The 13,846-nt window shown below is 35.6% G+C and overlaps 4 protein-coding genes, 9 long non-coding RNA genes and 3 other non-coding genes across 16 annotated transcripts, besides 1 other annotated feature; 5 read left to right on the forward strand and 11 right to left on the reverse strand.

The window, feature by feature from the left end:
• Positions 1-72: 72 nt before the first annotated feature.
• Positions 73-144, reverse strand: imt06. Its single transcript has one exon. It is a non-coding gene; the product is annotated as a tRNA-Met (tRNA).
• A 99-nt stretch (positions 145-243) lies between these two features.
• On the forward strand, positions 244-4,252 carry map4 (agglutination protein Map4; the record flags this gene model as incomplete). The annotated part of the gene is made up of 1 exon (NM_001021915.3): positions 244-4,252. The coding sequence occupies exon 1, from the start codon at positions 1,406-1,408 to the stop codon at positions 4,250-4,252; it is 2,847 nt and encodes a 948-aa protein (NP_596007.1). The 5' UTR covers positions 244-1,405.
• On the reverse strand, positions 387-614 carry SPOM_SPNCRNA.5656. The gene has a single exon (NR_195008.1). It is a non-coding gene; the product is annotated as a non-coding RNA (long non-coding RNA).
• Positions 716-1,020, reverse strand: SPOM_SPNCRNA.5657. The gene has a single exon (NR_195009.1). It is a non-coding gene; the product is annotated as a non-coding RNA (long non-coding RNA).
• On the reverse strand, positions 2,087-2,441 carry SPOM_SPNCRNA.5658. Its single transcript, NR_195010.1, has one exon. It is a non-coding gene; the product is annotated as a non-coding RNA (long non-coding RNA).
• A 182-nt stretch (positions 4,253-4,434) lies between the features above and the next one.
• Positions 4,435-5,465, reverse strand: SPOM_SPNCRNA.1513. The gene has a single exon (NR_150401.1). It is a non-coding gene; the product is annotated as a non-coding RNA (long non-coding RNA).
• On the forward strand, positions 4,793-8,401 carry ucp3 (GTPase-activating protein Ucp3). The gene is made up of 4 exons (NM_001021916.3): positions 4,793-5,006; positions 5,050-5,156; positions 5,226-5,320; positions 5,416-8,401. The coding sequence occupies exons 1-4, from the start codon at positions 4,892-4,894 to the stop codon at positions 6,902-6,904; spliced, it is 1,806 nt and encodes a 601-aa protein (NP_596008.1). The 5' UTR covers positions 4,793-4,891; the 3' UTR covers positions 6,905-8,401.
• SPOM_SPNCRNA.5659 lies at positions 7,324-8,181 on the reverse strand. Its single transcript, NR_195011.1, has one exon. It is a non-coding gene; the product is annotated as a non-coding RNA (long non-coding RNA).
• On the reverse strand, positions 8,186-8,403 carry SPOM_SPNCRNA.5660. Its single transcript, NR_195012.1, has one exon. It is a non-coding gene; the product is annotated as a non-coding RNA (long non-coding RNA).
• An 11-nt stretch (positions 8,404-8,414) lies between these two features.
• Positions 8,415-8,614: a sequence feature (RNA overlapping with rRNA (SPOM_SPNCRNA.5661) was converted to a misc_feature.).
• SPOM_SPRRNA.40 lies at positions 8,470-8,622 on the reverse strand. The gene has a single exon (NR_151426.1). It is a non-coding gene; the product is annotated as a 5S ribosomal RNA (ribosomal RNA).
• Positions 8,623-9,034: 412 nt separating this feature from the next.
• On the forward strand, positions 9,035-9,465 carry SPOM_SPNCRNA.5662. Its single transcript, NR_195013.1, has one exon. It is a non-coding gene; the product is annotated as a non-coding RNA (long non-coding RNA).
• A 435-nt stretch (positions 9,466-9,900) lies between these two features.
• SPOM_SPNCRNA.1514 lies at positions 9,901-10,600 on the reverse strand. Its single transcript, NR_150402.1, has one exon. It is a non-coding gene; the product is annotated as a non-coding RNA (long non-coding RNA).
• Positions 10,065-12,062, forward strand: fnx1 (vacuolar amino acid transmembrane transporter Fnx1). Its single transcript, NM_001021917.3, has one exon. It carries the CDS (start codon positions 10,099-10,101, stop codon positions 11,692-11,694), a length of 1,596 nt encoding a protein of 531 aa, NP_596009.1. The 5' UTR covers positions 10,065-10,098; the 3' UTR covers positions 11,695-12,062.
• Positions 12,063-12,326: 264 nt separating this feature from the next.
• Positions 12,327-13,627, forward strand: glo1 (glyoxalase I glo1). Its single transcript, NM_001021918.3, has one exon. It carries the CDS (start codon positions 12,468-12,470, stop codon positions 13,374-13,376), a length of 909 nt encoding a protein of 302 aa, NP_596010.1. The 5' UTR covers positions 12,327-12,467; the 3' UTR covers positions 13,377-13,627.
• Positions 12,357-13,304, reverse strand: SPOM_SPNCRNA.5663. Its single transcript, NR_195014.1, has one exon. It is a non-coding gene; the product is annotated as a non-coding RNA (long non-coding RNA).
• A 46-nt stretch (positions 13,628-13,673) lies between the features above and the next one.
• snR33 lies at positions 13,674-13,818 on the reverse strand. Its single transcript, NR_197145.1, has one exon. It is a non-coding gene; the product is annotated as a box H/ACA small nucleolar RNA snR33 (small nucleolar RNA).
• Positions 13,819-13,846: the final 28 nt, after the last annotated feature.

Raw genomic sequence — 13,846 nt, forward strand, 5'->3', positions numbered from 1 at the left:
TATGTTAAAATTCAATGGTTATAAGATATTCTGATACAAAAATTTACTTTTCCATAGAAAGGTAAAAAATACTTGCGCGGCCAGGTTTCGATCCTGGGACCTACGGGTTATGAGCCCGTCGGAGTTCCACTCTCCTACCGCGCACGTGGTTGTAAAGTAAAATTTTATTAAGTATATATATTGAAAGAATAGTTTTTAAAAAAAGAATTATAATAAAGTAATACCCATGAACCTATATCCGTTAGCACACTTTTACTTCATCGACATGCAAATGAGCTTATGTGTTTAGTTCATTCGTGTTAAAGCACAAAAGAAGTATAATCTATAAAAAAATATGTCGTATCATTGATCGGCTTTCGTCGCAATGATCATCATATTTGCTTGCTAATGTCCATTGTTTTATATTTTTCCTACGATATACATACCTATTTTTGAATAATACGTCGATTTTAGGTTATGTCAGTTTGTTTTTCTTTCCTTTTTGGTATAATAAGCAGTCTTTTTTCTTTGTGATTGGAAAACAAAGCACTTACATCTGCTACCAAAAATGGATGCTTATGAAGTTTAGACGTGTGTCCACCAAAGTATTAAGGAAAAGCCTCAAAGTGCTTAATTTTCTTCATATTTAAAGAAAAAGCATCTTTACTAATTATATATTATTATTATTATTTTCTCAGCAGCTTTATTTTCTTTGGGCTATATGCTGTTGATATTGCCGCCTTTTTCTTTATGTTTTCATCTGAATGTTACTTAGCCAACTGCTAAACGTCCACCACCGTTTTGAGCTGTCTATGCTTCTGGTATTTCAAAATGGATGAGTATGCATTTGTGAAATTCTTTCGACTCAATGTTCTTTGTTGCTGAATTTATATATAATGTCTAGGATTTTAGACAATAGAGCATTGTTCCAAACAAGGCAACTCAAGCCAAACCCGAGCATAATTCTAACGATCGTTATTTTGCTAGCATAAATTGGTTTTCATTCATTCCTTTGTTTCTTTTTTAATTGCATAAAGGTTAAGTAAATTCGCTTAGCTGCCACCTTATTTTCCTCGTTAGGGTTTGTATCAAGCATTTGTTTACGCACGGTTTGTTTACAAAGAGCATACAGATTTGGAACAGGACAGGACACCCAAGCTAATCCTTCCCTCTTTTGATGAAATTTTTATGAAAAAAGCTTTTATGTCTTTTTGTAATTAATTTTTAGACACTGAAATATACACTCTCACGTCAATTCGCTGCTTATATTTCCTTTTGTAATTTTTTTCGCTTCCGTCTTTTGAACGCACTTTTCCTTTTGACCTTTTTTTTCTTACCAGGATAAATTACTCTATTTTGTGCATACTTTGATTTTTTTTTATCTGCATATTCCATTTGTCATTCATTAATATTAATATTAATAATTATGAATTCATACGCAATTTTATTGTCTCTTTTCTTTTCATTCGAAAGGTTGCTTACATTGGCCAATGCCAATTCCCTTTATTCTCCTTTCAATAATTCCTCATTCGTCGATTCCGATACTTCCTTTAGTGATCTTTCTCGAAATGGTTTACTATCTTTACTTGATTCCAATACCACTTCAGCATCCGTTCAAACCATCGCAATCTCTCAAACGGATAATGCTGCTTCTTGCATTCCTTCTGCAAGCCTCTTATCTTCCAGTGTCGTGTTGTACTCTGCTAAGGAAACCGTAACTGTATCGTCTTATTGGTCTTTAGTTAGTACATCCGTTACTGGAACTGTTTACGTTCCTTATACTTCTAGCGTCGCCTGTTTCCCCTATGCTACTAGCGATGCTCCTAACCCCATTCCTCGTGGAGATAGCGCAACTTCAACCTCAATTGCTCCAACGTATTCAGCTAGTGATAGTTCTGCAACTACGATTACATCTTCTAGTCCTTCAACATCTATCATTGGTACTGGTTCTACCGATACATCCGTTTCCTCTACACTGACATACCATACTCCAATTGCTTCACCAACCACCTCATCTAATTCAGATAATGAGTATACCGTAGATGTTATAACTTCTTCGTCTTTGTCTTCATTTGTTATTACTAATGTAGACTCTACTACTACTTCAGTTATCAACTACATCGGTGCTAGTACGCTTGAATCATCATCCTTGACTAACACCGTGTCACCAACTGAATCCACATTTTATGAAACGAAATCTTCGACTAGCTCTGTTCCAACACAAACAATTGATTCATCGTCATTCACGAGTTCTACACCTGTATCTTTAACGTCTTCTTCTACATCATCATCAGGAAGCTCCCAAGATAGTACTACGATTGATTCGACTCCTTCAACAATCGCTACCAGTACCTTGCAGCCAACTACTTCCTCACCAATTACAACTTCTGCTCCGAGCCTTTCGTCCGCACTCCCTACCACTTATCCTAGTAGTTTGTCCACAGAAGTAGAAGTTGAGTATTTTACCAAAACAATAACGGATACCTCAAGCATTGTCACTTATTCGACTGGTGTCGAAACTTTATATGAAACGGAAACCATAACCTCATCTGAAATTTCTTCAATAATTTATAACTTTAGTACTCCAATTTCTGGCTCTTCATTTCCCGACGGTTTCAAACCTATAAACCCCACTTCGTTTCCTTCGTTGACCTCTTCTACTAAAAAAATTCCTTCTACAACACTTCCCACTTCATCTAAGATGATTACGACTACTACCCCTTCTGTTTCTAATAATACCCAGTCATCGTTTCTCATTATTAGCACCTTTACTAGTTCATATGAGCATTCTGAGCCTTTTAAGGTGAGCTCTGTTCCTTTGACGTCCAATAATTTTTCTAGTATTTCCCATTCTTCTGCATCATCCTTGCCTATAACACCAAGTTCATACTTATCAAACACGACTTTGCATTCTTCAGTTCAATCTTCGCAGTCTTCCCAATTCACCGTATCAGTGCCGAGCAGCACCCAATCTTATTCTACCTCTTCTAATTTCACTACTCCTATTACAATTTCAACCTCGTTGTCTTCCTTTCCCACGACAATAGTGTCGAGCAGTTTCCAATATTCCTCCTTATCTTCTAACGTCACAACGACTAATGCACAATCTAGCTCTCTATCCTCCTCAAATAGTAGCGCTCTAACACACATTTCCTCATCTATTGTTTCATCCGGTAGTAGTTCAGCTTTATCTAGCTCAACCATTGTTTCTTCCATTAACAGCAGCTCTAGTGTCTTCATCTCATCCGTATCGTCTAGCTTACAATACTCCTCGAGTTATGTGACGGAAACGACGACTTCTGGATCAGTTGGATTCACCACCACTATTGCTACTCCCGTTGGATCCACTGCTGGAACTGTTGTTGTTGACATTCCTACTCCATCCTGGGTAACTGAAACTGTAACATCTGGATCAGTCGGATTCACCACCACCATTGCTACTCCCGTTGGATCCACTGCTGGTACCGTACTTGTTGACATTCCTACTCCATCCTGGGTAACTGAAACTGTAACATCTGGATCAGTTGAATTCACCACCACCATTGCTACTCCCGTTGGAACAACTGCTGGAACTGTTGTTGTTGACATTCCTACTCCATCCTGGGTAACTGAAACTGTAACATCTGGATCAGTCGGATTCACCACAACCATTGCTACACCCATTGGAACCACCGCTGGTACCGTACTTGTTGACATTCCTACTCCATCTTGGGTAACTGAAACTGTAACATCGGGATCAGTCGGATTCACCACCACCATTGCTACTCCTGTTGGAACAACTGCTGGTACTGTCCTAATAGATGTACCCACTCCTACAGCTTCATCCTCCCCTTTTCCAAGTTGTAACACTCAGTGTACCAATGAGAATTCTTTCCGTATACAAGTGATAAATGATGATATATATCCATCTTACGTTCATTTAGACAGCAATAATTATGCCATTGCTGCTGCTCGTGGTGATTCAGATGGTGAGAACGTATTTATATACGATTCTGATATCAAGCGCATAGTGTCTTGTTGTGGAGTCAAACCTATTTACAGGTTGGACCAGGACGATACTGAAGGCTATTCTTTTGAAATATATAAAGACAACGATGGACAACTCCAGTTCAAATACCCATTAAACGATGCTCTGTATCCTATGGAGTTACTAACTCTTACGGATGGAAGGATAGGAATAACCACAAATTTGACACTTTACAAGCCCTATTATCTAAACAATGTGGAGAATGAACGAGCGGCTAATGTTGTTCTTAGAGCTTTGGAATATTAGGCTTTATTTCTACTGAAAAGTTGCAGGACGTTCTTTTTAATTCAAAATTAGTTCATCTCATCACCCTTTGTCTCATAATTAATGTTCGCGTATCTATAATACAAATATATATTTATTATATATATATATATTAATTATTACTTAATAAAATATTCGTCTCTTATTTATATTTTATAGTATATTGATAGTCTTATTTGGTGCTAGTTAGAGAGGAATTAATATGGTAAACATTCATTATGTATTATGTAGCTTGGTCCCATGGTGTGCTCAATTAATAGAAATACCTCGCAACGAGGATTGAAAGCAAATATTTATGAGATTTTAAATATTATTAACAGCTAAGTCTAGCAATGAATGCAAAGCTGATTTTATCATTTCCTAATGAACATCAATCATTATTAAAATACCGAATATGAACACTATTACGTTATTCTCATTTTTTATCGTGAAATAGCGAATGTTTTTAGTCTCGTAAAAAAAATAGGGAGGCCACTAAAGTACCTAAACTTGATTTCTTTTATCTGAATGAAAGAAGTTTCCGTCACCATATATTGAGCATTAGAATTGAAAGGATAGGAAAGCATTATTCATTTTTTAATTTAATTTAATACAGACCAACCGGATTTACAAATCTTTGTTATGTCTGGACGGAGAAATGAGACTGCAATAAGAGAACTCGTTCAATCTGTCTCAGGAAACAATCTTTGTGCCGATTGTAGCACTCGAGGCGTTCAATGGGCCAGTTGGAACCTTGGTATGTCCTTTTCTACGGAATAATTCTTTTGCTGACTGTTTAGGAATCTTTCTGTGTCTTCGATGTGCCACCATTCATCGTAAACTCGGTACTCACGTTTCAAAAGTCAAGTCGATTTCTCTTGATGAATGGTCTAATGATCAAATTGAGGTAATTTTTTTTTAATTAATATTTTTCCTTTCAATTTTTAATAATTTTTTTTTTTACTAACGAGTATAGAAAATGAAACATTGGGGAAACATTAACGCTAATCGGTATTGGAACCCGAATCCCCTAAGTCATCCGTTACCCACCAACGCTCTCAGTGATGAACAGTAAGTGCTTCCCATCAGTTTTTGTAATATAGAGGCAAATTTCGTTTGTTTTTTAAATGGTTTTCCTTGGATATTAACGAGTTTTTTCTATTTAGTGTTATGGAAAAGTACATCCGGGATAAATATGAACGGAAGCTTTTTTTAGACGAAAATCATAGTACAAACAGTAAACCACCATCTTTGCCTCCACGTACGAAAAGTAGTAGTCAATCAAGCCCAATGGCTTCTACTTCCACTTCAAAGAGCCGATATGCGGATTCGCTTAGTACTTTACATGACATGGGATTTAGCGATGACAGTGTCAATACCCATGCTCTTGAAGAAACTAATGGAGATGTCACTAGAGCAATTGAAAAAATTGTTCAGCATGGCTCTTCTAAACCGCAAAAACCTTCAACTTTAACCTCCACCAAGTCGACTATAAAGCTAGTATCGGCTCGCCTTAAAAAAAGAAATAAAAATTTAAGTGTACATTTTGAAGATGGCACCAAACCAGGGGACGCCTATGAGGTTACTGGCGATACTCGTGCTGCTTCGCCCACTTTAAACCCATTTGAGCAAATGATGGCTATGACAAACCAAGGAATGTCTGTGTCACCAGGTGTTGAAACAACCTCAAGTCCCTTTTTCACTGCACCTGTCGAACCCAATCAGCCTTTACAACCTCTGCGGCCGTCTATGACAGGTCCTGTCCCTTCTTCAATGGGCTCCGAGGCTACCCTTAATATGCCTTCAACTTATGGAATAGATTCCAACTTGTATACAAATTCCAATTCATCATCAATTGTGCAAAATCCTTTGCAGCCGGCACGGACAGGTCCTGCTGCCATCAATTATAATTACACCACTAATTACTCTGTTTCTTCTCCTTCGGTTACTAATCCTTTTTTTGATGTCGGTTCATCAACCCAGAATGCATCTTTGATGGGGTCCACTGGCTATCCTTCATCAGCAAATAACGTTTACTATGAAAATTCTTATCAGGGCGTTGGTACGTCTATGTCTGATAATTATCAACTTCCCGATATGAGTAAACTTTCCTTAAATGAACAACCTGCCGCCCCATCAAATTCCAACTCACAATACATGAACACAAGTATGCCTACTTTAGATAGCACAAATATGTATGGTCAATCTAATCAAGATCCATACAGCATGTCTAATGGTGTATATGGTTCGAATTATTCTGCACAACCATCTACTATGCAGATGCAAGCTACGGGAATTGCCCCTCCACAACCTAATATGTCAATGCAAATGCCAATGAGCATGCAATCAACTGGTTACCAAATGCCTATGGAAAATACTTGGGTTGATTATAATGGTATGTCTCAGCAAGGGAATGGCATGCAGCCCGCGACTATGAATTATTCGAACTCTATGGGATATGATACCAATGTCCCTGCAGATAATGGCTACTATCAACAAGGATATGGCAACGTGATGATGCCTCCTGATGCATCCTATACTGGTACCGGTTCATACGTACAACCAATGAATCAACCTTCTGGTGGGATGGGAGCGCCCGCCGATTCCTCTAAAGCGGATAGTTACATTCAGCGCATTATGCAAGGAAAGCAATAGTAAAAAAAAACTCTTTTATCGAAATTTTTGTAATCTACATGATACAAATTTTCTACGTCTGAGTTTATTCGTCTAAACTTCGATAATCATTTCTGATTTGAATCAGATGTGCATTGAGAACAAGGCTATTTATGCTAAAGTGCTGAACTTAAGATGTTTAGATTTCCGAGCAATGTGCTATACAAAAGTTATAGATTGTTATTTTGAACAATCTAATACAAAATACAAGATTCAAAAGTTTGGAGCATCTAATGATGCGAATCTGTTGACCAAACTATGAAAACATACTTTCATTTAATGGTAGATATATACACGGGATAGGCCTGATTGATCCTTTCTTTTTTTGTCGTTTTTTATATTTGTGAAAAATGCGTGCTGAATATTAAAATTTTATATACTTAGTAAAAGTTGTTGTATCCACATTTTAAATATGTCTGATTCAACCACTTTGTTTTTCCAATCGTTTTTTGGTTGCTGAGTATATTTATTACTGTATATATGGCGTCTCCAAATCTCATGCCTCACATTGTGGTACCATGAATTTTATTTCTTCTAGATCAATTTCTATTCAATATTAGCTATATTTCTTGGCTCTAAAATTAAATGAATAATTTTACTCACGACATTGACACGTTCGTGGTTGGATTTTATATATGGTAGCATGAAGTGGGAAATTGCTTTTTTCTCATAGGGGCAATAGATAATTTCAAATGCTGTCGAGTATAAATAACGTTGAAAGGTTGAGAGAACGTGGTAGTTTAATGAAATGGCTCATGTGAATCACCTAAATGTGACATTTCAAACAACCTACGCAAAAACTCTTCTTATTGTTACTGTAGCAGCGTAATTAAAGTATTTTGGCTCCGTTTGCACTGCTTTGGTAGCTTAAACCATGATATACACTGTTTTTTTTACTGAACAAAAGAATTCACCAGACGATAAGTATCAAATTGATTATAAGTTTCATTACTCCCACTCGTGCACCAACCGATTCAATGAATTTTTATCTAGACTAGGAATATGAAATTCACGCCCAAGCCGAGCAATAATTAGAGCACGCTCAGCCCATGCTTCAGAAACATGGACTTAACTGTTGATATAGAAGTTTTACAAGTACTTATGCCTTTATTAAGCAGGGAACCAAATAATAACTATAAAACTAAAGAATGATTGGTTAAGGTTTTAAAACTCCAAAAAACCAGCGAATTGAAATAAACACATACTATTTATTTCCTTTACTGATTATAGTTATTGAACTCGACATATTTGAAAAGATGTTGGTTGGTAGAAGTGAACAACCCAATTCAATTTCAAGCTGGATCAAGACAAAAAATGATTTTGCAATTTGTTAACCTACTATAAGACAGTTCGTTTTTGGTAAACAATACTCAATATTTGTGCGTAGTTAATTAATGCAAACCAGTTTTTAAAGGTTATACCATCTTTTCATTAATTATAGGTACGATGCTTTTTATTTATTAAAAATTTCACGTAAACTTCTTAATATAATGATAAAGTGAATCTAGCTATTTTTGTTGAAATATTTAGCGATACAAAAAAGCAAAAAGCCTACAGCACCCCGGATTCCCATGTTGTCTCCAACCATAGTACTAACGAGGCCCTCAGACGCTTAACTGCAGTGATCGGACGGGAACTGGTGTTTTCGCCTAGGTGTGGCCGTAGACATTGAGTTTAGTATTTAGTAAAATATATATATTATATCCTTAACCGGATTTTAGTAAAAAAATTTTGAATTAATTGTGGAAATGTAACTAAATCTAAATCTATTAAATGTATTTACTGCTTCAGTTGTTTATATAGTATTTACTACCTGCTTTGAGCTTGATACGTGGTAAATATATGTATTGAAAATTCTAATATCACTTATTAGTTCAATTACATAAGTAGTAATTGGACATGATTTTTTTTTGGTTTGAAACAAAACTAACGCAATTAGTTACATGCATTTAAATCAATACAATTTTGAGTTTTTTTTAATTTTTTTGTGATTTACTTATTTTGCTCCAATACTCTATAGCTATTTTTTTTTTTTTTTTTTTTTTTTTTTTTTTTTTTTACTGTGCTTAAAAGTGGAAATTTATTTAAGATCTTTTTTAACTTTTAACAATGTAAATTTTCGTACACTAAAGGCAAGGAAATTAAGAAGAAAACTGTATAATTGAGATACAAATCATCAAAAAAAGAGTCTATCAAATGTTTGTAAACATTGCGTCGCAAAAAGTACCGATATGAAAAATTATTAGCTCAACTATTGTTAGCAATAACACTGACATGAACGTTAGCAAAAGCAACATATCAATCTTTACAATATTCAAAAAGGAAAACACTTACTGAAGGTTTCTGCGAAGAGTTACGAAAATCAAAATACAATTAAGAAAGCTATTTAAACCTAAAAGGCTTATGAGTCATTAATAAATAATAGCGAGTTTTATTAACTGCTAATACTTGCAATATATTGTTAATGAAACCTCTTGCATTCCAAATTTAGAATGTAACAAGCCTTGTAGTCTCGATTACTAATTTTCTGAATCAATAACATGAAATCAGAATAAAATTGCTTTTTCAAATTATTTTTTACTGCTTCAAGCACTTTACCGTTTGTATAGAAATAAACGAGAATATTATTATAGATATCATCTCTATTTTATATAATTATTGATTAGGCAGCTAGCTGTTTACATTCAATTGAAGTAGTTTGTGGTTCCACATTAAATAATTAAAAAAAAAAAAAAAAAAAAAAAACGCTTTGGCGAAGAATGTAGGTATGAATTGTATGAGTTACTTTTTTTAGCCTGCTTTGCCTATTTTATTTTGATAACAAAACAATTGTAATCTTGCATTTCTTCACTGTAGATGTTCATCTAATACCGTGAAATCGGTAATACTTAAGAATGTGATTTACAGGGATAAGTTAAATAAAAATTTTATTTCATTTATATTTAATCTTTTCAAACATTTCTTCTGAAGTAGAAAAGCTTCGATTCTTGATTTCCTTTTTTAACAGTCAACCGCTGCCTTCTTTAATTACTGTTTGTATCAGGGAACAATTTCCTTATATATTTTATAATCAATTAATAGTTATTTACTTAAAGGAAGTTTTTTATTTTAAAATTTTTTCAAGTTGCATTCAAGTGTCTTTATCACACTACGCATATCGGTGAGAAACTCCAAAGATGGTCGATCAGGTAAATTTGGCGACAGAGCAAACTTCCTTGCTATATCCTGAAGTGTCTCGCAAAAAGGAAGAGTTGAGTGTAAATAAATGGACTATTCTACCTGCTTTATGGGTTGGTGGCTTCTTGTCTGCTTTGGATATGACAATTGTTGCAAGTTTATACCCTGTAATTGGTAGTGAATTCAAGTTAATGAATAATGCTTCCTACATTGTTACCGCCTATTTAATTACAAACACCGCTTTCCAACCTTTATATGGTAGACTTAGTGACATCTTTGGACGACGCCCTACCGTTGTATTTGCAAATGCTGCTTTCACGCTTGGAACTTTTTGGTGTGGTATATCGAGAAGTCTTCCGGAATTGTGTATGGCTCGCGCTCTCGCCGGCATTGGCGGTGGAGGTCTTGGTACCATGTCTTCCATCATTTCGAGTGACATCGTTTCATTGCGTGAACGTGGTACCTGGCAAGGTATAACTAACATTGTTTGGGGTATCGGAGGTAGTTTGGGAGGACCATTGGGTGGGTTAATTGCTCAAAGATGGGGTTGGAGAACAGCGTTTCATTTTCAAGTCCCTATGGGAATATTATCCACCATACTAGTTGCTTGGCGTGTCCGCGTTAAACCTACCGTTCGAAATTCCAATGCATCGTTGCTTTCACGCATTGATTACTTAGGCAGTTTTCTTCTTGTAACGGGCATTACGGCACTGGTAGTTACCTTTAACATGGGCGGGGACGCATTTCCTTGGGTTTCTCCAGTTATCATTACTTTGCTTGTATCTTCTGTCCTTATTTTGTTCGCATTTTACTGGGTCGAAAAGAATATTGCTGTTGAACCAATTGCGCCTGTGGAGATCCTATCTCAGCCTACTCCCTTGAATGTCTGTTTGGGTAACTTTTTCAATGCGTTTTGCAGTTTTGTCATTGTCTACGAATTACCCTTATTTTTCGAAACGACGCTATTAATGCCATCGTCTGAGGCCGGTGTTCGTATCTTTCCTTACGTTATCTCCACATCTGTTGGATCTCTTTGTTCAGGCTTATACATGAAGAAAACTGGCAGGTATAGAAATTTGGTTATTGCTGGATTTTTTTTCATGTTGATGGGTATTGTTTCCTTTGCTGTTCTTACTTCTTTCGGTCACAGAACACCCTTAATATTAATTTCTCTCTGTTTGGCAATGACCGGATGTTCTTATGGAATGAACCTAACTTCTACCCTTATTGCTATTATCAGTTCTTTAGCCCCAGAAGAACAAGCTGTTGCTACAGGCCTTTCCTATCTTTTCCGTGCAACAGGTAGCGTCATTGGTATCAGTCTTTCCCAAACAACAACTCTTTCAATCCTTATGAAGCAGTTAGCCTCCAACTTAAAGGACGATCCGGATAAAGATGATTTGATTCGACGTCTTCGAGAAAGTATAAGCATCATTCCAAATCTCCCCAAAGATATCCAAAAGCTAGTCATAAAGTCGTATGCCACTGCTTTCACATGGACTTTTGCCTTAGTTGCAATTATAGCTTTTGCTGGATTCTGGTGCTCGCTGAGGATCAAACAGTTTTATTTACATACCTCTGTTGATCGTTCATAAATTATATCCTAAGGGGATTCTGATTTTCTACATATTGGTAGATAAGTCATATCAGATTTTTGTTTACATTTAGATTTTATTTACAAGTTTATGTTATATACTTTTGAGTTCCATGATGGTGATGAGTCATATTGTTCTTCAGGTTCCACCACTATCATATTTAAACGGATTCGCTAAATATTTTATTTTATTTTATTTTTTGCTTTGAGGAAGTTGTGTATCCTTCTTTACACTAGCATCAGAGAGAGCACACTTTGAGACTTAATTATGATAACAGATTGGATTACAAACGATTGTTTAGCTACAGATAGGTTTGTTTCTCTCTTTTTAATTAAATTATTTCTCTTCATAATATTTTAATGTAAAATTGACTAATCAGAACGCTGATATTCTCTTTGTATACTAATTTCTTCTTTATTTACAATGAAAGCTATATACTTAGCAATTTGAAGATTCATTATTATCACATACCCCATTAGCACGTAAATCTTAATAACGATATTGTGATATAAATCTATAAGTTCTATAACGAAAGCCAATGGACTCGTACATGACATCAATTCTTTAGAAATCTACTGGTTAGCATCTTCCACATCATTGATATAAACTTACTTCGGTAATTTTTTAAACTTGAAATTTCTTTGTGTTTCTGCTTCAATACACATCAATCTTTTTGCTGTTTATATTCAGTTTTTTGATTCATCCTCGTCAACAACGTTGCTATAAGTTTATATATATAAATTTACAACTTAACGGGTATCTTCTTTACGAATATGGCTTCTACTACTGACATGAGTACTTACAAACTAAATCACACTATGATTCGTGTGAAAGACCTCGACAAGAGTCTCAAATTTTATACCGAGGTGTTTGGTATGAAACTCATTGATCAATGGGTTTTCGAGGAAAATGAATTCTCTTTGTCGTTTTTAGCTTTCGATGGACCTGGAGCTCTAAATCACGGAGTGGAACGTAGTAAGCGTGAAGGTATATTGGAACTGACTTATAACTTTGGCACTGAGAAGAAGGAAGGCCCTGTTTATATCAATGGTAATACCGAGCCTAAGAGAGGATTTGGACACATCTGCTTTACTGTTGATAACATTGAATCTGCTTGCGCATATTTGGAATCCAAGGGGGTTTCTTTTAAGAAAAAGCTTTCCGATGGTAAGATGAAACACATCGCTTTTGCCTTGGATCCTGACAATTACTGGATTGAGCTTGTTTCTCAATCTGAAACTAAGCCCAAAGCTAATATTTCTAACTTTCGTTTTAATCATACAATGGTCCGTGTTAAGGATCCCGAACCTAGTATCGCCTTTTATGAGAAACTTGGAATGAAGGTAATTGACAAAGCGGATCATCCCAATGGTAAGTTCACCAATTATTTCTTGGCCTATCCTAGCGACTTGCCCAGACATGATCGTGAGGGATTACTTGAATTGACTCATAACTGGGGTACTGAAAAGGAGTCAGGACCCGTTTACCATAATGGCAATGACGGCGATGAAAAGGGTTATGGTCATGTTTGTATTTCCGTTGACAATATTAATGCAGCTTGCTCTAAATTTGAAGCTGAGGGGCTACCATTCAAGAAGAAATTGACCGATGGCAGAATGAAGGATATTGCTTTCTTACTGGACCCTGATAATTACTGGGTTGAGGTCATTGAACAGAAGTAAACAGTGACGCCTTGTCTTTTTAGAAACGTTGATTATGTTTGAAAGTGGTGTGGGGAGAATTTTTAGTACATGTTTTTTTTTTGAGGTAGAAATATATTATTTTCGCTATGAAATTTAAGTATCTATATTCTCCTTTTTTTCATTTAGTGATTTTCGATATCCATTACCTTCAGTTCGGACAGGAATTGAAATAGAATCAACCCTAATATCTTTGTAACGGGTAATAAAATAACAAAGTAAAAGAAGAGAACTTACTCATTTTTTTGTAGGAAATTACGTTTAGTACATCACTATTGTAATTGTACACTCATTCTATAGGAAGAAACCACGATTTGGGTTCCCTCCCTCAAACTAGAGTAATTTTTATAGCAACAACTTCATGATGAAGTAGCAATATAGGAATATTAGAATAAGTTTTCAAATATTCCATTTGCAGTTGCAGAAACGTAATTTAATAGAAGCACAGAAAT

The sequence above is a fragment of the Schizosaccharomyces pombe genome, assembly GCF_000002945.2.
Source record: "Schizosaccharomyces pombe strain 972h- genome assembly, chromosome: II".
NCBI classification, from domain to species: Eukaryota; Fungi; Ascomycota; class Schizosaccharomycetes; order Schizosaccharomycetales; family Schizosaccharomycetaceae; genus Schizosaccharomyces; species Schizosaccharomyces pombe.